This window comes from Callorhinus ursinus, unplaced genomic scaffold, assembly GCF_003265705.2.
Source record: "Callorhinus ursinus isolate GAN/ISIS: 27379988/994484 unplaced genomic scaffold, GSC_fseal_2.0 scaffold14, whole genome shotgun sequence".
Classification (NCBI taxonomy): domain Eukaryota; kingdom Metazoa; phylum Chordata; class Mammalia; order Carnivora; family Otariidae; genus Callorhinus; species Callorhinus ursinus.
The window spans coordinates 46,430,955-46,450,358 of record NW_027397076.1 but is presented as its reverse complement, the minus strand read 5'-3'; the positions used below and the strand labels follow the sequence as shown (position 1 = coordinate 46,450,358).

The 19,404-nt window shown below is 46.2% G+C and overlaps 1 protein-coding gene across 3 annotated transcripts in view; it reads right to left on the bottom strand.

Annotated features, from left to right (window-relative positions):
- Positions 1-9,042: 9,042 nt before the first annotated feature.
- Positions 9,043-19,404, bottom strand: part of RNF41 (ring finger protein 41) — a 32,993-nt gene continuing 22,631 nt past the window's right edge. For 2 of the 3 annotated variants that reach the window (XM_025882926.2, XM_073900839.1), the window contains exons 3-7: positions 16,945-17,057; positions 13,115-13,386; positions 12,259-12,394; positions 11,663-11,766; positions 9,043-10,404 (exon numbers count right to left, since the gene is read on the bottom strand). In XM_025882926.2, coding sequence (XP_025738711.1) covers positions 10,053-10,404; positions 11,663-11,766; positions 12,259-12,394; positions 13,115-13,386; positions 16,945-17,034 — 954 coding nt within the window. In that variant the 5' untranslated portion in view covers positions 17,035-17,057 and the 3' untranslated portion in view covers positions 9,043-10,052. Of the gene's footprint in view, positions 10,405-11,662; positions 11,767-12,258; positions 12,395-13,114; positions 13,387-15,847; positions 16,043-16,944; positions 17,058-19,404 lie in introns of those variants that run through there. The other variant, XM_025882927.2, reaches the window with a different exon arrangement.

Sequence of the window (19,404 nt, the reverse complement as noted above, 5' to 3'; positions counted from 1 at the left end):
GCTGCTTTTTTCCCCCCTCCTTCAGGGTACGTAAAGGCGACCCCCCGCGCACGTGTCTTTCGTGCACTTCCCTTTCTCAGAAATAGAAGCCGAGAGGTCTCACCTCTGGATTGGGAGGGATGGAGATGATCATGGGAAGCTTAATCGTGCACAGCTGTATTGGCTGCTAGGGTACAAGGCACTTTCCGAATTCTGTAACTTAGGTTTCTTAGAGCTTTGGCACACGTTTCATTCTTGGGGAAGGGAATGAATGGCAAAGGATTTGAAGAAGAGTTAGGTTTTGGGAAATTTGAATGCCTTTTGTGCCATAATAGTCAAAATTAGAGTTTCCAGGAAAAGAGGGCACCTCTGGATTTCATGACTGGAAGTGTGATTATAATTGAGACCCAGGAAAAGGCATTTCTCTCATCTGGATTTCTTTGAGGAGGCGCATCTAGGATATCACTGGGCTAGGAGGAAGTCGCCTGTTGAAACGTAAACACTACAGATCTAGCTGGAGCTTGAGTGTGGGGAGATAATACTTTTTACTGAATGCTCCTTATGTGCCAAGTACTGTTCTAAATTCTCCGTGTATTAATCAAGCTCGGGAATTAATTCTGTAACCTCTAACCCTCCTGTACTCACCTTATCTGGTTCTTCCTATCCCCCAATTTCTGATCATGGGGAATATGTAGGATACTTGTTGAAGGTGTTCTTTTTGTATTTCATTTCTTGCACAGCATCATCTTCTCCAAGAAGGATCTCCTTCCTGGAGGCAGGGAGTTCAAGACTAATTCACAGAGCTTTCTACACAATTCTATTTTGCAGTTTCCTGCCTTCGTACCCTTTCTCGTGCTCTTCTGAGATCATCCTCAAGAGTGTCTCCTTCCCACCCCGGCACCCCCATCATTTATAACTCCCATCCTGCACATCCTTTTATCCTTCCTCTTGGAGGCTCTTGATTACTCCAGGTGGAACCCGTCATTTTACCACCACCATCGACTTGGTTGCATGCAAGACATCTCCTTTGACACCCCTCTGCAAGAATGAATTAAAATAAAAGTTATATTTATTCTGCTTCCTAAATAGATCTTAAATCTGTTCACGTTTCTCGGGGTGAGTGCAGGCTAGGCCGGCCACGTGCTGGAGTGATAGGAAAGTAGGCTGGGAGGACCACATGAGTTAATATATGTGAAGCTGCACTAAAGCATCCTGTTGTAGCTGGAGAACTTAAGCCCTCCCATGGCTGCTTTCCGTGTTTCATGACCTGGTCCCTTTTCACTCACCGTTCTTTCCTATTCACTACTTTCCAATCACTGGCATTCTTTGGTATAGTATTTGTCTGTGTTCATGCTATTCCCATCCTCACCTTCTATTCAGCCTCCACATCAGTGTCGGTTCTCCTGGGAAGTCATCTCTAACCCCTTGCCACCCACCATACCCTAATCATGTTTTGTGAAGTCTTTCTTCCCCAGTAGAACATCAACTCTTAACACATATAAGCCACTCAATTAAAAAAAAAAAATCTTTGTTGAGTACATGGATTTTTTTTTACGGTAGTTTTGTATATGTTTTAATCTTCACTCACTCTGGACTACTGGCTTATTAAGAGTTAGGACTGCGTATTTTGTTTTTGTATGTATTTCCTTTACTAGGCCTTTAAACACAGATGTGATCAAGTATGTACTGAATGAACAGACTCTAACAAGGCTCAATACTCAGCTTCCTGCCAAGTGCCATTTTGCGCATGCTCTCAGATATGTGACTGGCGAGGCAAGACCAAAATTGACCAGCAGAGGGCAACCAACAACTGTTGCGAAGGGAAGAAGGCACCGTAGCTTACAAAATGGAGGACCTGGACGGAAAAGCTAGCAAGAGGTTGTTCGGGACTCGGAGGTCCTACCTTTGGCTCTCAGAATGCTTCCCTTGTAACTGTCATAGATGAGAGGCCAAGGCTTCAAACTTTAATGTACAATAGATAATTTCGAATTTCTACCATCCCCACAGCCCACCTGAACTCCCCAATTCCTTCACCTTTCCTCTTCCATCTCAACAAATCCTCTATCCTTATACATTTCCTTGGGTTATATGATCAGGTACCCCCAGGCATTCCTTAGTTTCTGGTTCGGTATTTGACTTTGCTCATCTGCCCTAAAGCTACCTTCTCCACCTAGGCTTGTGATTCCACTCATTTCAACCTCCTAAGGAAACTTCCATTCACATCCTTAAATAACATGTTCAAATTCTATCCCACTGGATCAATCCGTTAAATCAGAACTAAACTACACCCCCACTTGACAATTCCAAATGATCACATTGTTTTCTACTTCCATTTTTTTTTTTTTAAGATTTTATTTGACAGAGAGAGACACAGCGAGAGAGGGAACACAAGTGGGGGAGAGGGATAAGCAGGCTTCCCGCGGAGCAGGGAGCCCGACTCGGGCTCTGTCCCAGGACTCTGGGATCATAACCCCAGCCAAAGTCAGACGCTCAACGACTGAGCTCCCCAGGCGCCCCTACTTCCATTTTTTTTCTTTAGATTTTATTAAGTAATCTCTACACTCAACTTGGGACTCGAATTTACAACCCCAAGATCAAGAGTCCCACGCTCCACTGACCGAGCTAGCCAGGAGCCCATACTTCTCTTTTTCGAATAAAATGTATACTCTCTGCCTCCAGCTTCACACTATCTTAATACCCTGTTGTAAAACCTTTGCTATGCTTGGAACCATTGATTTCTTACTGGACTTGAGAGACACTGTACTTGCGTTTTTCTCTTAGAATATTGTTTCTTCATCTCGTTTGTTTTCTCTCTCCTGTAGAATTCTGCCAAAAGCTTCATTCTTTTCCCTCCTTGCAAGCCAAACTGTGGTCCTATACCTCCAGCTATCTATACATCACCTAAAATGCAAACAAAACTTCTCTGTTCCCAGAATGACATTCTTGACTTTTCCCATTTCTGTTAATACCATTCTTGCAATTCCATTGTTTCCAACCTTAAGAATTAATCTGGCATTTTTCTTTCTCCCATGCCTGACATTCATCAATCATTGCTTCTTCCACCACATCATCTTATTTGTTACAATGGCCTTCCAGGTGCCCCAGTTTCACCATACTTAGAGCTCTGCAACACTGCTTTCATCATATTCCCCTGCCCAGGGACTTCAACACCCCATCTGATCACACACATGCTCCTCTGGTCAACATACTCTGCCTAAATCACCCATTTTTAAAAATCCTTAATTCTTTCCAGCAAGATACCCCCAATCTATTCAGGCTGAGTATGTCCATGTGACAGCTTAATTCCTTCTCTCATGCAGCTCCTTCACCTTATAACCGAATAGCTAATGCCACCCTATACTGATCTTTTCAGCGACAAATTCTTAGATCTTAACCAAAATTGCTTTTATGTGACTAAAAAGCTAATGTGGGGACATCTGACACACAAGAACTTATTGTCCCCTTCCAAGTTGCTGACTTGTTCCAAATTAAGAGGTCTGGATCTCCATGGTTTATCCAGTAATCATTAGAGGACTTCAGCTGAAATTATCTCAACCTACACTTATCTCAGGAATGTGGTCATTGCGCAAAAACATTTCTGGGAACTCCTTCACGGCTAGTTTATGAGCCACATTTAAATGATTCATTACTTGTCAACTGTAAACTCAAAACACACACCATAATCCTACTATCATACAAAAAAAAAAAATCTTTCCTTCAAAATTACTTTAAAAAAAGCTGAGGCATTCGCCAACTTTATCATTCATCTATTTTTCAGATTTTGTTCCCCATTACTTCTGGAATTCCCCAAAGTCCCATTCTTAGCCTTCCTCCTATCCTTTTAGTGTTTGCATTCATTCTAGAATTTCTTGATCACCTTTGGGCAGATAACTCCCAAAGCCACATCTTTAACCCTAACTTCTTGCTCTTAAGCTCCATATTCACGTTTCCACTTGCTGGCTAACTACCTTTATGTGGAAGCATTTTAACCCCAAAGTTCCCCCACATGAGCTCATTACTTCACCCCTGAAACCTGCTCACCCTCTCCTCCTCCCTCTTCAGGTTAGTAATGACCCTATCTTTCATTCTCACAGACAAGAAATCTTAATCTGTGATTCATCTTTGGTTATGTGCCTCTTGTTGGGTGCAGTGGTTAGGAACTCAGGCTCTGAAATGACTTTCTGGGTTCAAATCCCAGTTCTAATCATTACCCATGTTAATTTTGTTGTCTATTTCCCCACATAGAAAATGGAGATGGCAATAGCGCCTTTTAATAAAGTTGTTGGGGGCGCCTGGGTGGCTCAGATGGTTAAGCGTCTGCCTTCGGCTCAGGTCATGATCCCAGGGTCCTGGGATCGAGTCCCGCATCGGGCTCCCTGCTCCTTGGGAGCCTGCTTCTCCCTCTGCCTCTCTCTCGCTCTCTCTCTCTGTGTCTCTCATGAATAAATAAATAAAATCTTAAAAAAAAATAAAGTTGTTGGGAAGTCGAAATGTTTGATACTTACAATAATGCCTGACTCAACAGTAAATACTCAACCCCTTTCCTCACTGCCAGTATCTGGACCTGTTCAGAACTCAGTTCAGTGATTCTTCTGAGAAGCATCTCACCATTGGTAGTAGGTAACTGACCTCTTTCCTCCGCATTGTCCCATTGTACTGAATCTTTATTAGCAATGTATTATTCTCTATTTCCCATTCCTTACTTAAGTGCATGTCACCTACTAAAAAACAAATTCCTTTAAGGACTTGTTTCTTAAGTATTTGTGTATGCTAAATGCCTAACACCACATGTGACACAGGACAGGTAAGCTATAAATGTTGGCTGAGTGAATCTAGTCAGTTACTAAGGCTGGTCAGTTTTCTTCCCTGATGTCTCTTGTTCTCTTTCCTACTCTTTCAAGCTCTAAACCTCTTGCATGAATTACAGCAAAGCTTATTTAATACTGCCACCAGAATCATGCTGGAAGTTACTCCTCTTGTCAAAAACTTACCTGTAAAATTAAAGTCAAAATACCCTGCCATGTAGTCAAAGCCTCCCAGAATTGGCCCCCAAATGATTTTCTAGTCTTATCTTTCATTATTTCCTTCGACAAACTCAAATGCTCCAGATGACACTAGTCTCTTCTTTCTTCCACATATCCTTCACCTCCACTTGTTTTTATTCATGCTATGATCTAAACCTAAAGCAGAGGTTGCAAACTGATGAACCCTAGATTTTTGGGGGGCCACAAGTGTTTTTTTCTAATTGAGCCAACACCTAAAATTTGTGATACTTGGCATAAACACTAGGATGGCCGATGGTTCTTGGAAAGTAAGATTTGGCAATGTGGGGCCCCCGTTCTTGTGTGACAGCAACCGAGCTGAGCTACACTGCCGGCTGTCCCCTTCTCCCAGGACACGCAGCCAGCTTTTAAAAACCCTCTCAGGCGCCTGGGTGGCTCAGTTGGTTAAGCGACTGCCTTCGGCTCGGGTCATGATCCCGGAGTCCCGGGATCGAGTCCCGCATTGGGCTCCCTGCTCAGCAGGGAGTCTGCTTCTTCCTCTGACCCTCTTCCCTCTCGTGCTTTCTATCTCTCATTCTCTCTCTCTCAAATAAAATCTTAAAAAAATAAAAAATAAAAATAAAAACCCTCTCAACAATCCCAAGCATAAATGAAGAAACCAGGCTAATGGTGGGACAACTGGACCTATCTCCTGATGTTACACAACATAAAGAACATCTCTCCTGTGATGTCTTCTATCCCCAGAACTGCTTAACGTGAATCTCTCAGACTCTAGATCTAATTGTTTAGTAAAAATAGGGGTAAAGGAAGTTAAGGGGCACTGTGAAGAAGCAATCAATCAAATCCAAAAGACCACTCTCCAGGACAACTGGCCCAATCTCTTCAACAGATCGCCGTTACAAAAAAAGTTGTTCCAGAAATCTAGATTAAGAGTATAAATGGGGCGCCTGGGTGGCTCAGTCAGTTAAGCATCGGAATATTGATTTCGGCTCAGGTCATGATCTCAGGGTCCTGAGATGGAGCCCCACATCAGGCTCCACGCTCAGCGCAGAGTCTGCTTGGGATTCTCCTCCCTCTGCCCCTCCCCCCCAACTTGCGCATACTCTCTCTCAATAAATAAAATCTTTTTTAAAAAATATAAAAGTAGGGCACCTGGGTGACTCAATTGGTTAAGTGTCTGCCTTTGGCTCAGGTCATGATCCCAGGGTCCTGGGATCGAGTCCCATATCAGGCTCTCTGCTCGATGGGGAGCCTGCTTCTCCCTCTCCTCCCCACTTGTGTGCTCTCTTGCTCTCTCTCTCTCAAATAAAATCTTTTTTAAAAAAGTATAAAAGATAGTTAAGACACATAACCTAGTGTAATGCATGCTTCCTGGACTGGATCCAGGACTGGACAAAAATTAACTCTAAAAGTACTTTTCTTGGGCACCTGGGTGGCTCAGTTGGTTCAGGGTCTGCCTTTGGCTCAGGTCATGATCTCAGGGTCCTGGGATCGAGCCCCATGTCGGGCTCCCTACTCAGCAGAGAGCCTGCTTCTCCTTCTCTCTCTGCCCCTCCCCCTGCTTGTGTGCTCTCTCTCTCAAATAAAGAAATTACTTTTCTTGAGACTACTGGACAAATGTGAATATAGATTAATTTTAAGCATTTGTTATGGTAGCAATGTAAAAAAATGTTCTGATTCTTCAAATTAGAATACTGAAGTAAAGAATCGAAACCAACCTTCATGCTTCCCCCACCCATTCTCCTGACCTTAAAAGTCTAGAATGGGTTGGCAAACTTTCAACAGAGCCAAGTAGCAAATATTTTAGGCTTTGTGGGTCATAGTTCTGTGGAACTACTCCACTCTGCTGCTGTAATCTAAAAGTAGCTACAGACAATACATAAGCAAACAGGCATGGCTGTGTTCCAGTAAAGCATTTTCACAAAAGCAGGCGGCAGGATGCCAACTCTAATCCAGAACAAATACCATGTCTCCGAAACAAGTCTTTCCTGGTACCCATCAGAGTCAGTGCCTTTATCTTCCCTCTGCTCAAGTATTGCTTGTAGATCTACTTACCATATTGATTACGTCTTATTCTAGTATATATTTATCTCCCTTACGGAGTAAGTTCTTTCAAAGTACGTGCTGCCGTGCTGCACGACACCCATCCCCACCTGAGTTCCTTGCAGAATACAGCCAATGAATATTGTTCCCCAAAACCAAATCTACCCCAAAAGAAAGATTTGGCACCCTTTGTGACATTCAAAAGAACAAGCAGCAGGTTCTGAGAGTAATTTTGAAGGAGCTTCAGGGAAAAAAAGAGCACTCCTGGTATCCCTAGATACTAGATACTAGATACTATACCTGTTACCTCTGCCGCTCTGCAGTGTCATGTGTTCACCAGTATCTTAGAATCAGAGCTTGTGTGCACACAAGGGTAACAGACTCAGTGGGCCCAGGGATGTCCTTATGCCCTTTTGCTTTTTAGCCCCACTAGAGTATCTAGAGTGCTAATGGGTTTACACTAAGTGCATCATAAACACTCAACAAATTTTAAAAAGACACTACTGGGGGAAAAGATTTCCTTTTTCTCATGACCGAAGAGCAGGTGGCAGCAAATGCCTAGGTAAGGCTTTATCGAGATTTGACAACCAGAGCAGTAAAGTCATCCCACGCTCCCTTCCCCGTGTTTACTTTCTTGGTTAGGACACACTGGGCGATGGAATCCCAGATTCCAAAATGAAGGTGCTTGTGGGACAAGGGAGAAGGGTGCATGCATACCTTCTGTAGAAACGGCCCTAAAACTCCAGGAGCACTTAGGGAAGACATGGAATTTGGGGCAAAGGCAAACTCTGGAAAGAACACAGTTCAGATCACTGACGAGAACATGTTGGCTGCTACAGACCAGGAGACAGGAGGGAAGGTGGTAGAAGGGCACAAAGGGCAAAAAAGTGAGGTGTACACTCCCAGACAGACATCTTGCTAAAACAGAGGTTAGTTCTAAGACAAGGGTAGGTTATAAAGCAAAATAAGGGGAATCAGGGTGAGAGAAAGGCCAAAGCAGAGGAGAAAGCTTCACAAGTAAGGGAGTGATGTTGGATTAAGAACTGAGAGTTGAGTAAAAGGTTTATTATTAGTGCAGTCAACACCATGGAACAGCACATATAACACAACCAGCAACCCGCAGAGACACTAGTGCAAAGGGGAGGGAAGACTTAACTGAGCCTCCTGGCTCCGTCTGAGGGTGACGACAGGAGGGTATAGGCCTTGGTAAGGCAGGCAGGGGCAGAGGGGAGTGGAAGAAATGTAGTAACCAGACTAAGTATAGCAGCGTTTTCAAATTCCTGAGCACAATGTCCTGGAGCTGGAACATAGGACTGTTCCCTACTCCCTTCAAGTTGTATCCTTCCACCCCATTCCCAGTGGAGCCATGACCCAACTCCCCAGACCCACAGCAAGCTGGCCTGGAATAAAACTCCAAAGAGAGAAGTAGCTGTTATATGGCCATATCTCTTCAACCCCATTCACACCTGCCTATTGAAATAATCACACCCTCTATCCCTCCCCTTCTCTTATTCTACCAGCCACCCTAAAGATCAAGGAATGCCCGGGTAGCCGAAAATGGAGCTGAAGTCCTTAGAGGGCATGCGTGAGACCAGAACACAGCCTGTACTCAGAGACACAGAGACATCATGTCTCTCCCATCTTGCCTGGTGAAGCTTAGAATCCAAGTCTGGCTCTCCAAGGAAACCGGGGGCTGGGGGGTGGAAATGTCTTCAAAATTAATACTCTACAAATACAGAGTTTTACAAGAAGACCGGTGGAAGGGCTGGGAGCAAAGTTCTCCAGAGGGCACAGGCATGGATATTGGACTGTCGCATCCATCATTGGAATAGAGGAAGCGCCTCATCTCAGATGGGGTGATGGAGGGTTGGGGCAGACATAGGTTCAGTCGAGGACTCCCTTGGCCCTTCCTATATTAAAGCCAACAGTTGTGCTGCAAAGGAAAAATATAAAACAGATCCCCCATCCCTGTCCCACCCTACCCAGAATCCCCACAATAGGAACATCAAAAAGAAAGTTTTGAGCTTTGTTAATTTTTTTTTCTTTTTCCTTTCTTAAAAAAAAAAAAGTAAATAAATTAGATTGCCAACAATGTGGCTGGGCTGGAAAAGTGGGGTAGCCATAACCAGGCAATTCTAAAAAAAAAAAAAAAAGTGGGGGGGAAGGAAATACAAACAATGGCCAAAGGAAGTTATCAAAATAACTAGTTACAATCACAGGGTTGGAGAGGGGTCTATGGAACTATTACGGCCCATGCCAGAGGCAGTGCCTACCTGATTATCAGCAAAAGCCAGAGAGCTGCTTCTTGCTGAGCACATCCACCCCAACAGACTAATCCCCTACCCCCAACCCTGTCATTCCCTAACTATGAGAAAATGTCGGAAAGCAGAACTCATCTGGAAAATTCCGGCATCCCAGCCTGCACACCTGCAGCAGCAGCAGGAACCTGCACCCGGGAGGTGGGCTGGACAGGGTATTGCTTGGCACAGAGGTCCTGTCTTCCCCTAAGGGCCATCAGTTCCTGGCCTCATTGCTTATTTCTAGGGTTTTGATCCCACCCTTACCATTTCTTCAGGATGTCTGCTCCCCAGAGCTGCCCTCGCATGTTGTTTAGTGTCAAAAGGCCTGCCTGCTCTGATTCCCTGGTTTTGGAGGAGGGGAACGATCAGATAGTCCTCACTCCGCCCTGATCCTCTAGAGAAAATGAGTTCTTTGTGCTTTCTAAAAATATTTAGAACCAGGGACCCTAGGCAGGAGAACAGATATAGAGGTGGGGGACTTTTCCCAAACTGACTGAAAATTTACAGACATCTTAGGGGAAGAAATTAGGCAAAAGGAAGGAATCTGGGTTTCCCACCTGAAAGGCTGAGCAAAGTGCCCTGGGCCCTTCAGTGCCAGAAGTGTAGGGAAACGTGCGGCCCACGTGTAGGGCACGGTTCTGTGGATAGTAGGGAGGACTCGGGAGCCAGCTGCTGGAGTGATGGGTTTTCTGGTCGCCATCTCTTCCTGCTAGCCCATCGAGAGCTCCTATATCTCTTCCACGCCATGCGCAAAGATCATGACAAGCCCTGGCTCCTGCACCATGTCATCGCCCATGTGCTGGTTCTCACAGGCCATCACGACCACAGCCTGCTTGCCAGGGATGCGCTTGGCCACGTAGTTCTCATAGTAGCGTCGGTTCATCTGTCTTGTCTCTAGGGTGGCCAGACCCTGGGGCCAGCTCCGCTCGTGGGCATTTTCAATCAGCTCGTTGACAATAGAGGCAGGACAGCCACTCTCCACCAGGGAGCGCTTGATTACAGCCTGGAGTACAGCATCTGGGGTTGAGATCATCCCTCCCCAGCGGGTCACTCTTGCGGGCTGCAGGGAGTTCACCCACCTGTGTGGAGGGGGTGGGAGACGGTCATTCCGGCTCATCCCCCTTCTCTGCACTGGCTTTTTCTCCTAATAGGAATGACCACCTGCTCTGTGCTCGGCTCAACCCTGATCTTCCATCTTCCTTTTTCCATCACTGGTTCAGAAACTCCAAATCTTCCCCTAGTTGGTCCCCTGAGTCACTACATGTTACTCACTCACCAGATTAAACTCTACAAGTGAAGAGTTTCTGTCATTTTTCTTAAAAATCCCAATACTTAGGGGCACCTGGGTGGCTCAGTCATTAAGTGTCTGCCTTCGGCTCAGGTCATGATCCCAGGGTCCTGGGATCGAGCCCCATATTGGGCTCCCTGCTCCGTGGGAAGCCTGTTTCTCTCTCTTCCACTCCCCCTGCTTGTGTTCCCTCTCTCGCTGTGTCTCTGTCAAAAAAAAAAAAAAAAAAAAATCCCAATACTTAGCACATACAGTGCCTGGCACGTACTAAGTGCTCAACAAATGTGTATTGGGGGCACCTGGGTGGCTCAGTCGTTAAGTGTCTGACTTCGGCTCAGGTCATGATCCCAGGGTCCTGGGATTAAGTCCCGCATTGGGCTCCCTGCTCGCCAGGAAGCCTGCTTCTCCCTCTCCCACTCCCCCTGCTTGTGTTCCCTCACTCGCTGTCTCTCTGTCAAATAAATAAATAAATAAAATCTTAAAAAAAAAAGAAAACAAACAAACAAATGCGTATTGAATGGAGCAATGGTCCTCTACACTGTGTCCCACACAGCACTGTTTGCACGACATATATTGATTCACACTTAGAATTTGGTCTGTGAATTGTACAGGACTCCAGCACTGAAAGGGATTTTCAACTTTGCTTGTTTATGCTTGTTTATGCTGCACTTTAGATCACTCTCCTGGATTTGCATTCTCTTCTGGATTGTAAACTACCTGACGACAGGGGCAATATCTCTTTCTTCGTGGCCCTCCTAGCACTCCACAGCCTTTAACACAGGGCTCTGTCTGTGTGGGCACCACTTAAGTCTGGATGAACTGCGTCCTTGTGTAAGCTTTCCCCTCCATCCACCCCAAAGAATAAGAGATCCTATAGTGGGGCTGAAAATTATTCTCTTCTCTGTCCCTGTCCATCCCAACGTCTGGAAATGGTGGCCCCAGCCCAGCCCTCTTATTACCCTCCTTCTGCCACTCCCCTGCTCCTCCTCCTCTAAGGGCTCGGTGCCAGGACGTGGCGCAAGTGACTCCACGTCCCGAGTGACACTCACTCTAGGATCTCGTTGTATTCAATTGTCTCCTCCAGGTTCTGAAGGTTGGGGTTGACACTGCGGATTGCACGCATGTAGGCCTTTAGCAGCTGGATATCTCGCTTCTGTGGGCCCAAAGAAGAGTCACGGATGATGGTTAGGGCAGACAACAAAGACAAAAGTTTGTCTAAGAATGAGGGCAACTGAGGCATCTGAGGAACACCCAGACCTGTAAGCTTCACAAAGACGGGGTGTGACGGTCTCATCCGCAGCTGTACCCCTAGTGCTTAGCAGAGTACCCCCTTAGAGGAGGCAGTTAATAAATGTTAGGTGAGCGAATGACACTGATGCAATGAAGGAAAGGGAGAAGAGCTCCAATCTGATTCCCCACCAAAGCCACAGGCAGAGTATCTACTCACCCAGGTGTGCGCGTGTGCACGCACATGCGCGCACACACACACACACCTGCATGCTCACACTGGGGCTCCTTGCCCTCAGTTATCCGCGTACATACACAGCATATACAAACACACACACGTGTAGTCACACGCACTTACATATCTGTTCTACATCTGCACATTAGGGACAGGTTCTCTCCCACGTTCTCCGGGGCCTACCTGCTCTGCCAGCTGGTGTTTGTGCTCAGCGGAGGTCTTCTCCAGCTCTGCAATGCGGGTCTGCTGCTGCTGCACCACGGAGCGCAGGTGCTTAATGCAGTTGTGGTTTGGCAGCTCATCTTTGGGCATCTCCAGGCTGCCACCCAGGGTGGGAAAAAAGCAGAACAGGAGCATTCAATGGGACATGGGGGCAAAGGCAGAAAAATCGCTGAGAGGGCTTTCTCCTAGCCCAGATTTCAAATATTCGGGCCGCCCTCTTATTTATTCCCTTCATTTCCTTCCCCCTAGCTCTCCACTTCCCCCTGTACTCCTTTGCTCTCTCCTTTCTCTGGGCCTCCTTCCCTAAGACAGTGTTTTATCTACCACACGAGTCTCCTTTCCTCCTACAGATTCTGCCTGTGCATTCATTCCTTCTGAGAAGCCCCAGATTCACAGCCCTAGCGAGCAGTATTTAATCAAATACTTCACACCCCAAATAAAGAAAAAAAAAAAAAAAACAGGGCAAGAGGAAATATGAGAAGCTTAGAAATCAGAGCAGTCAATCTGACAAAGACAAAGGAGTACTGGGCTGACAGGGAAGAATAAAGGAAACCAGTCTGTAGTATTAGCACACAGACTGGGAATTGTTGCCTCCTCTCTTTTATTAAAGCAAGAGCAAAAAGCATCATGGAAGTGCAGTCTCGGGGCGGGGAGCCAGGGAGGCCAAGGACACTCCTGCGTACACTCCCTCCTGAGCTGGTGAGCAGGGGACCCGGAGACGCGGGAGTGGGGATGGGGAGTGTGGGCAGCATGTGGGGCGGGTCATAAACTGGAAGGCCCTCATCTGTACAGGGCAGAGGAAGGGAAGCAATCTCACCCGCAGCCCTGCTCACAGGTCACAGGCCGTTTGGGGTTGTGCTCGCAGTCGCTGAGGTGAGACATGAGGTTGTCAAGCCGGACAACAGCACTACAGCCAAACACAGCGTTGTCGCAGGCGATCTGCAGCTTTGACAACATGTTCCGCATGATCCGAGGTACTGGGCGCAGGTGAGCGACCGTCACAACGCTACGGTCCACCGGACACGTCTGCTGCTGAGAGAACCACTGGGTGATGCAGGCGTTGCAGAAAGCATGCTCACAATGAGGTGCCTAGAAGGAAAAGCAGGGCAAAGGGGTCACAAGAGAATTAGCAGGAGCTAAGAGCCTGAATACGATAACTCCGCAAAGCCACTCAAGCCTCTGAGCAGCTTCCAGGACCAGAGGTCCCTGGGGTCACAGCTAAGTACAGATGCGCCATGGGCGAGGCATGGTGCAGGGACAGGCTTCAGATGGATTTCCTGTGCTCAGGATTCCAAATGGATTGTGACATAAGACAAACAAGTAAAAAGTTACATAATAGTAAGAGGTATAAATAATATTCCAGGACAATAGGAGAGATGACATAAGACAGCTGATTAATTGCCAACTGGATTGCATACACAATAAATGCCAAAGTCCAGAGGAGGACGAGATCCTTCTAGGCTAGGTCAGTCAGGGCACGTATTTATGGAGAGGACAGAATTTGATACGGGTCTTGAAGGATGAGTAGAGAGGACACAGGGAAGAGATTTACTGGCAAAAATGCAATGTAGGAAAGCAAAGCAAAACAAAACAAAAGCCTGGAACTCCTGGTGAGAGGTTGAGAGTCCTCTCTGTAGGGGCCCAAGTTCCTATCTTATGAGGGTTGACCTGAGGCATTGCCTGCATCCTAATGGCAAGGTCTATCCTCCAAAACAGAGCCAATTCCTCATAGAATCACATTCTTTTCAGTTTCATAAAGATCCTATTTCAGCTTCCTTCCCTGATAACTCAGATAATCTCTGAAGTGAATCCCTCAAAGTGAGAGGAGTCCTGGGCTTCGGTGGAGACACCATCTGGCTTCTGGCATGGGACAAACAGTATGCACTTAGTAGTTGATGAATAAATGGCGTGCCATGTCCCAAACACTCTGCTAGGTGTTTAAGATACAAAAACAGGTTCTGCCTTCGAGATGCTCACAGATACCAAAGACTGGAAACACAGAAAGGCCTCATAAAGGAAGAAGTCATTTTCAGGGCACTTGGGTGGCTCAGTTGGTTAAATGTCTGCCTTCAGCTCAGGTCATGATCCCAGGGTCCAGGCATCGAGCCCCATGTAGGGCTCTCCGCTCAGCGGGGAGCCTGCTTCTCCCTCTCCCTCTGCCTGCCGCCCTTCCTTGTGCACTCTCTCTCTCCCTCTGTCAAATAAATAAATAAAATCTTTAAAAGAAAAAAAAAGTCATTCTCAATGTCACTAATCCAACTGTCAGTAGATTTTTTATTTTTCACTCAAAGACATATTTGAGTCTTTTCAAAATCTTTACAGATCTCAAAAAAAAAAAAAACAACCCCTAAATTTGTCCACTTTTCCCCATCTGTCCTGCCACGAACCCAGTTCAAGCTATCATCTCTCACCTACATTATTAAGTACATCTTCCAGGTGGCCTCCCTACTTCTACCCCACCCCTTTAAAATTCAGTCTACCTTCATCAGCCAGAGTGATCATTTCAAAATGAAAACTAAATCTTATCACTCCCCTGCCTCAAACTTTACAATGGCTTCCCACCGTACTTAAAATAAATCCAAACTCCTACTCAGGACCTATAAAATTCTGCTGGATCTGGCCCTGTGCCTCCGACCTCTTCTCACCTCACACCACGCTCCCAGCACTGTGTTCAGGCTAGTCTGGCCTCCTTTCTGTTCTTTGTTTACATCCAGCTCACTCCCGCCTCAGGAGCTTTACTTTTGAGGCTTCTCTTTGACTGAAACGCTCTTCCACTCAATTTCAGCAGAACATCCCCATATTACTCAGATCTCGTTCCAACTGTCACCTCTCTCATGACCACCCCATCCAATCCTGCCACCCCTGCAAAAATATGCAGAATGTGGGCGCCTGGGTGGCTCAGTTGGTTAAGCGACTGCCTTCGGCTCAGGTCATGATCCTGGAGTGCCGGGATCGAGTCCCACATCGGACTCCCTGCTCGGCGGGGAGTCTGCTTCTCCCTCTGACCCTCTTCCCTCTCATGCTCTCTATCTCTCATTCTCTCTCTCTCTCAAATAAATAAATAAAATCTTTAAAAAAAAATATGCAGAATGTGCTACGTTCTGTGTAAGAAAAGTTGGACAAATAAACTACTACAAAGAGTTAACTTGGGGGGGGGTGGGTTACATGGGCTGGGACAAGGATGGAGTAAGAGTTCTCACTGTATGCCTTTTTATACTGTTTTGATTTCTGAACCACATGAATTTATTGCCTATTCAAAACTTAAATAAATATGTAGGGGGGCGCCTGGCTGGCTCAGTTGGAGGAGTGTGCAACTCTATCTCAGGGTCGTGAGTTTGAGCCCCATATCGGGGGTAGAGATTACTTAAAAAAAAAAAAAAAGATGTAGGGAAATCAGCATTCCTAACAGGTGCCTTCTACCCTTGGGTATGTGTCTGGTAACCTGGCATCCTGAGGTCTGCCTGACCTGTTCTTCAGAAGGCAGAGGTGGGGGGTGGCTCCTGACTTGGACTGTCACGAACCCACATTGACTTCTCCACACGTGACTCACCTCAAATGACAGTGCCAGGGGAGGGAAGGAACTGACACAGCCCATGACCTCTTGACACCACCAGGAGAGCTTGCTCCACACCCAGCCCATCTGCTTCTAATGGCAGGTGGCTGCAAAGGCCTGGATAGGGGTTAGGTCCAGGGCTAGCTGCTGCTGGAATGCAGTCTGATTCAGTCAGCTCAGGCATCTGCGCTCCTTTGGATGGGTGAAAACTGGAGTAAGAATAAACTCAAAGGATCAAGAGGAGCCCCTGGGAGTTGTATAAGCAGTGAGTAGGGGAAGGGCCATGAGACCTTACTGACTAGTGTCCTGGTTTGGAAAATGGGATTAGGTCTAGCTAGCCAGGAGTGGCAGAGGATTAACTGGTATTTACAGAAGGCAAGCAGTAAGAACCACACAGGATGATGTCCATGAATACTGTTGCTAAGAATTCATCTCACTCCTTACACTTCCCTGTTAATCACGAGTTTCTCCTCATACTCGCCCCAGGAAGATACAACTGACTGGTCTGGCAAGGCTTGTAGGGAAATGACCTATTGAAGGTGGCAGCTTTCATGTCAAAATGCAGAGTACAAGGCTGCATCAAAAACTGGTTTTTCTAATAAATCCCAGGAAGAAAAGGGGACAATACACAGAGTCCCTACTCCTTGTTTGTTAGTTGGTAAGCAGGCTGAAAAGGCCTGCAGGCAGACCGGCTGATTAAGTGAAACATTACATCATCACAGAGAGAGAACTTATCAGGAAAGTCTAAAAGTTCAATCGTAGCTAGGAATATGGAACCTAGTCAGAGCCCCTGCAGAGGAAAGGAAGTTCCTGAACTACTGTCCAAAGACAGAAAAAAGGTGACCATTTTACAGCAGAAAAATCTCAGCGCAACATCAGAAGAAAAACTGAAGCACAGGACTTCTGTGGCATCCACCTCTAGACAGACTCTGGAAGGCCCTATTCCTTTTGCAGCCACCACTGCTTCTCTGCACCAAACCTCTCATCTGTGTACATGTGTGGGGGAAGGGGAGCCAGAACACAGTGCCTTATATTTTCTATTAGCTCCACTGTCGTCTATGGCTCCCACCAAAACTGCCATCAGACCAACTCACCTGGACTGGCTCCTCCAAGACTCCACTGCAAATAGGACAGATAAGGTCTTCGTCAACATCCCCCTGGAAACGGGTTACATCATACCCCATGTCTCATCACTGAAACCCAGGTCCTGGAAGGAGCAAGAGGAAAAAAAAACCCAGTTCAAAAGAAGCCACAAATACGTGCCAATCTGAACTCACTGCCAAGATCCACTCATTTGTTCAAAAAGTATTTATTTAGCGCCTACTACGTGCCAGTCATTTGGGGGGGGGATCTGACTCAAGAAACTTAATTCTAACAGGAGAAGATACTACATAAGCATACATCTAAAATATGAAATGGGGGGGGCGCCTGGGTGGCTCAGTCATTAAGCGTCCTGCCTTCAGCTCAGGTCATGATCCCGGGGTCCTGGGATCGAGCCCTGCATCGGGCTCCCTGCTCAGCGGGAAGACTGCTTCTCCCTCGGCCTCTGCTGCTCCCCCTGCTTGTGTTCCCTCTCTCTGTCAAATAAATAAATAAATAAAATCCTTAAAAAATAAAAAAATAAAAATAAAATAAAGTATGAAATGGGGGTGCCTGGGTGGCTCAGTCAGTTAAGCACCTGCCTTCAGCTCAGGTCATGATATCAGGGTCCTGTGATCGAGCCCCATGTCGGACTCCCTGCTCAGTGGAGAGCCTGCTTCTCCCTCTTCCTCTGCTACTCCCCCTGCTTGTGCTCTCTCACTCGCTCTCGCTCTATCTCAAATAAATAAATAAGATCTTTAAAAAATAAAATAAAATATGAAATGATAAATGCCTTGACAGGGCATTAGGAGGGCAAAAGATGTGGATACCTAACCCAGGCTGAGAGGAGAGGGTGATTTTGACAAGTTTTACAGGAGTAGGTGCCATCAACAGGACAAGCAAGAGTAGCTGGGTGCTGGGGGTGGGGGGCAGGGTGGGGCATTATCTTTAGGGCTTTAGGCACCTGAAACCACACATTCAAAAGCCCAGAAGTAAGAGAACATATGATAGGTTCAGGGAACTCTGAGTGGTTCAGAAAAAGGCTGATCTGAAGGATCCAAAGGAGGGAGTGTCTAGATACAAGGCTAGAGAGGCAAGCAAGGGTCAGGCCATGAGAAATCTTATGTAAGGAGTTTGGGCTTTACCCTGAAGGCTATGGGAAACCACTGAAAGACTTCAAAGGAACGATGCAATAAAAGTATTCTTCACTCTGTCAACAGGGGTGAGACTGGAGACAGGAAGAACGTGTAGGCAGGAGAGAGATAGTGATAGTCTGAACTTGGGTGGTAGTGATGGGGATAAAGAAGGGAGGTTCAGAGGAGCAAGGACTCAAAGAGCAGTGAGGCTGCCATGCCTCCTCTTCGGACTTTCTAAGGGTCAAACCCAAAGAAGTCGCTGAACAGTGACTGAAACCCTCCTGTGGATGTCCAACTGGTGGGCTAACTGGATCGAGGATGGGCACCTAATATGAGGGAGGCCACGCAAGAGACCAGCCATCAACTGTGATGTCCTAGAAAAGATGAGCTAAGTCAGATAGTTCTCAGGAATTTAGAATCACGGTGTCCGACTTAAAAGGGCAGAAAGAATGGAATGCAGAAAGACCTTGCTAGGTCAGTGCAAGCTAAAGTACAGCACTGGATTGAGTCAAAACCGATTGGATTCATCAGCTACTCTTCACTAGTTATGTGACCTTGGGCAGGCTACATAAACTTCCTAAGCCTGTTTATTTTTATTTAAATAGATAAAATGGGTATAAATAAAAATAGAAGTGACTTTCAGAGTTATCCACAAAGAGATTATGTATATAAAACATTTAGGGGTGCCTGGGGGGCTCAGTCAGTTGAGGGTCCAACTCGATTTCAGCTCAGGTCGTGGTCTTGGGGTCATGAGATCAAGCACTGTGTTGGGCTCCAAGCTCAGCAGGAAGTCTCCTTCCCTCTCTCCCTTTGCCCCCACCCCCAGTACGTGTTCTCTCTAAAATATATAAATAAATCTTTTTTTTTAAAGATTATTTATTTGAGAGAGAGAGAACGAGAGAGATAGAGAGCACAAGAGGGCAGAGGGTCAGAGGGAGAAGCAGACTCCCTGCCGAGCAGGGAGCCTGATGTGGGACTCGATCCCGGGACTCCAGGATCATGACCTGAGCCGAAGGCAGTCGCTTAACCAACTGAGCCACCCAGGCGCCCAATATATAAATAAATCTTAAAAAAACAAAACAAAACACATTTAACAAAGTGCCTACTGTCCCATAGTAGGCACTCAACACATGATAGTAATCATTATTTATATATATGTTTAATTTCTATTACTTGATTAAAAATTCCTTAAGAGCAGGGGCGCCTGGCTGGCTCAGTCAGTAGAGCATGCCACTTTTGATCTCAGGGTCATGAGTCTGAGCCCCACGTTGGGTGTAGAGATAACTTAAAATGAATAAATAAATTAAAACTTAAAAACAAACAAATAAAAATAAAAAT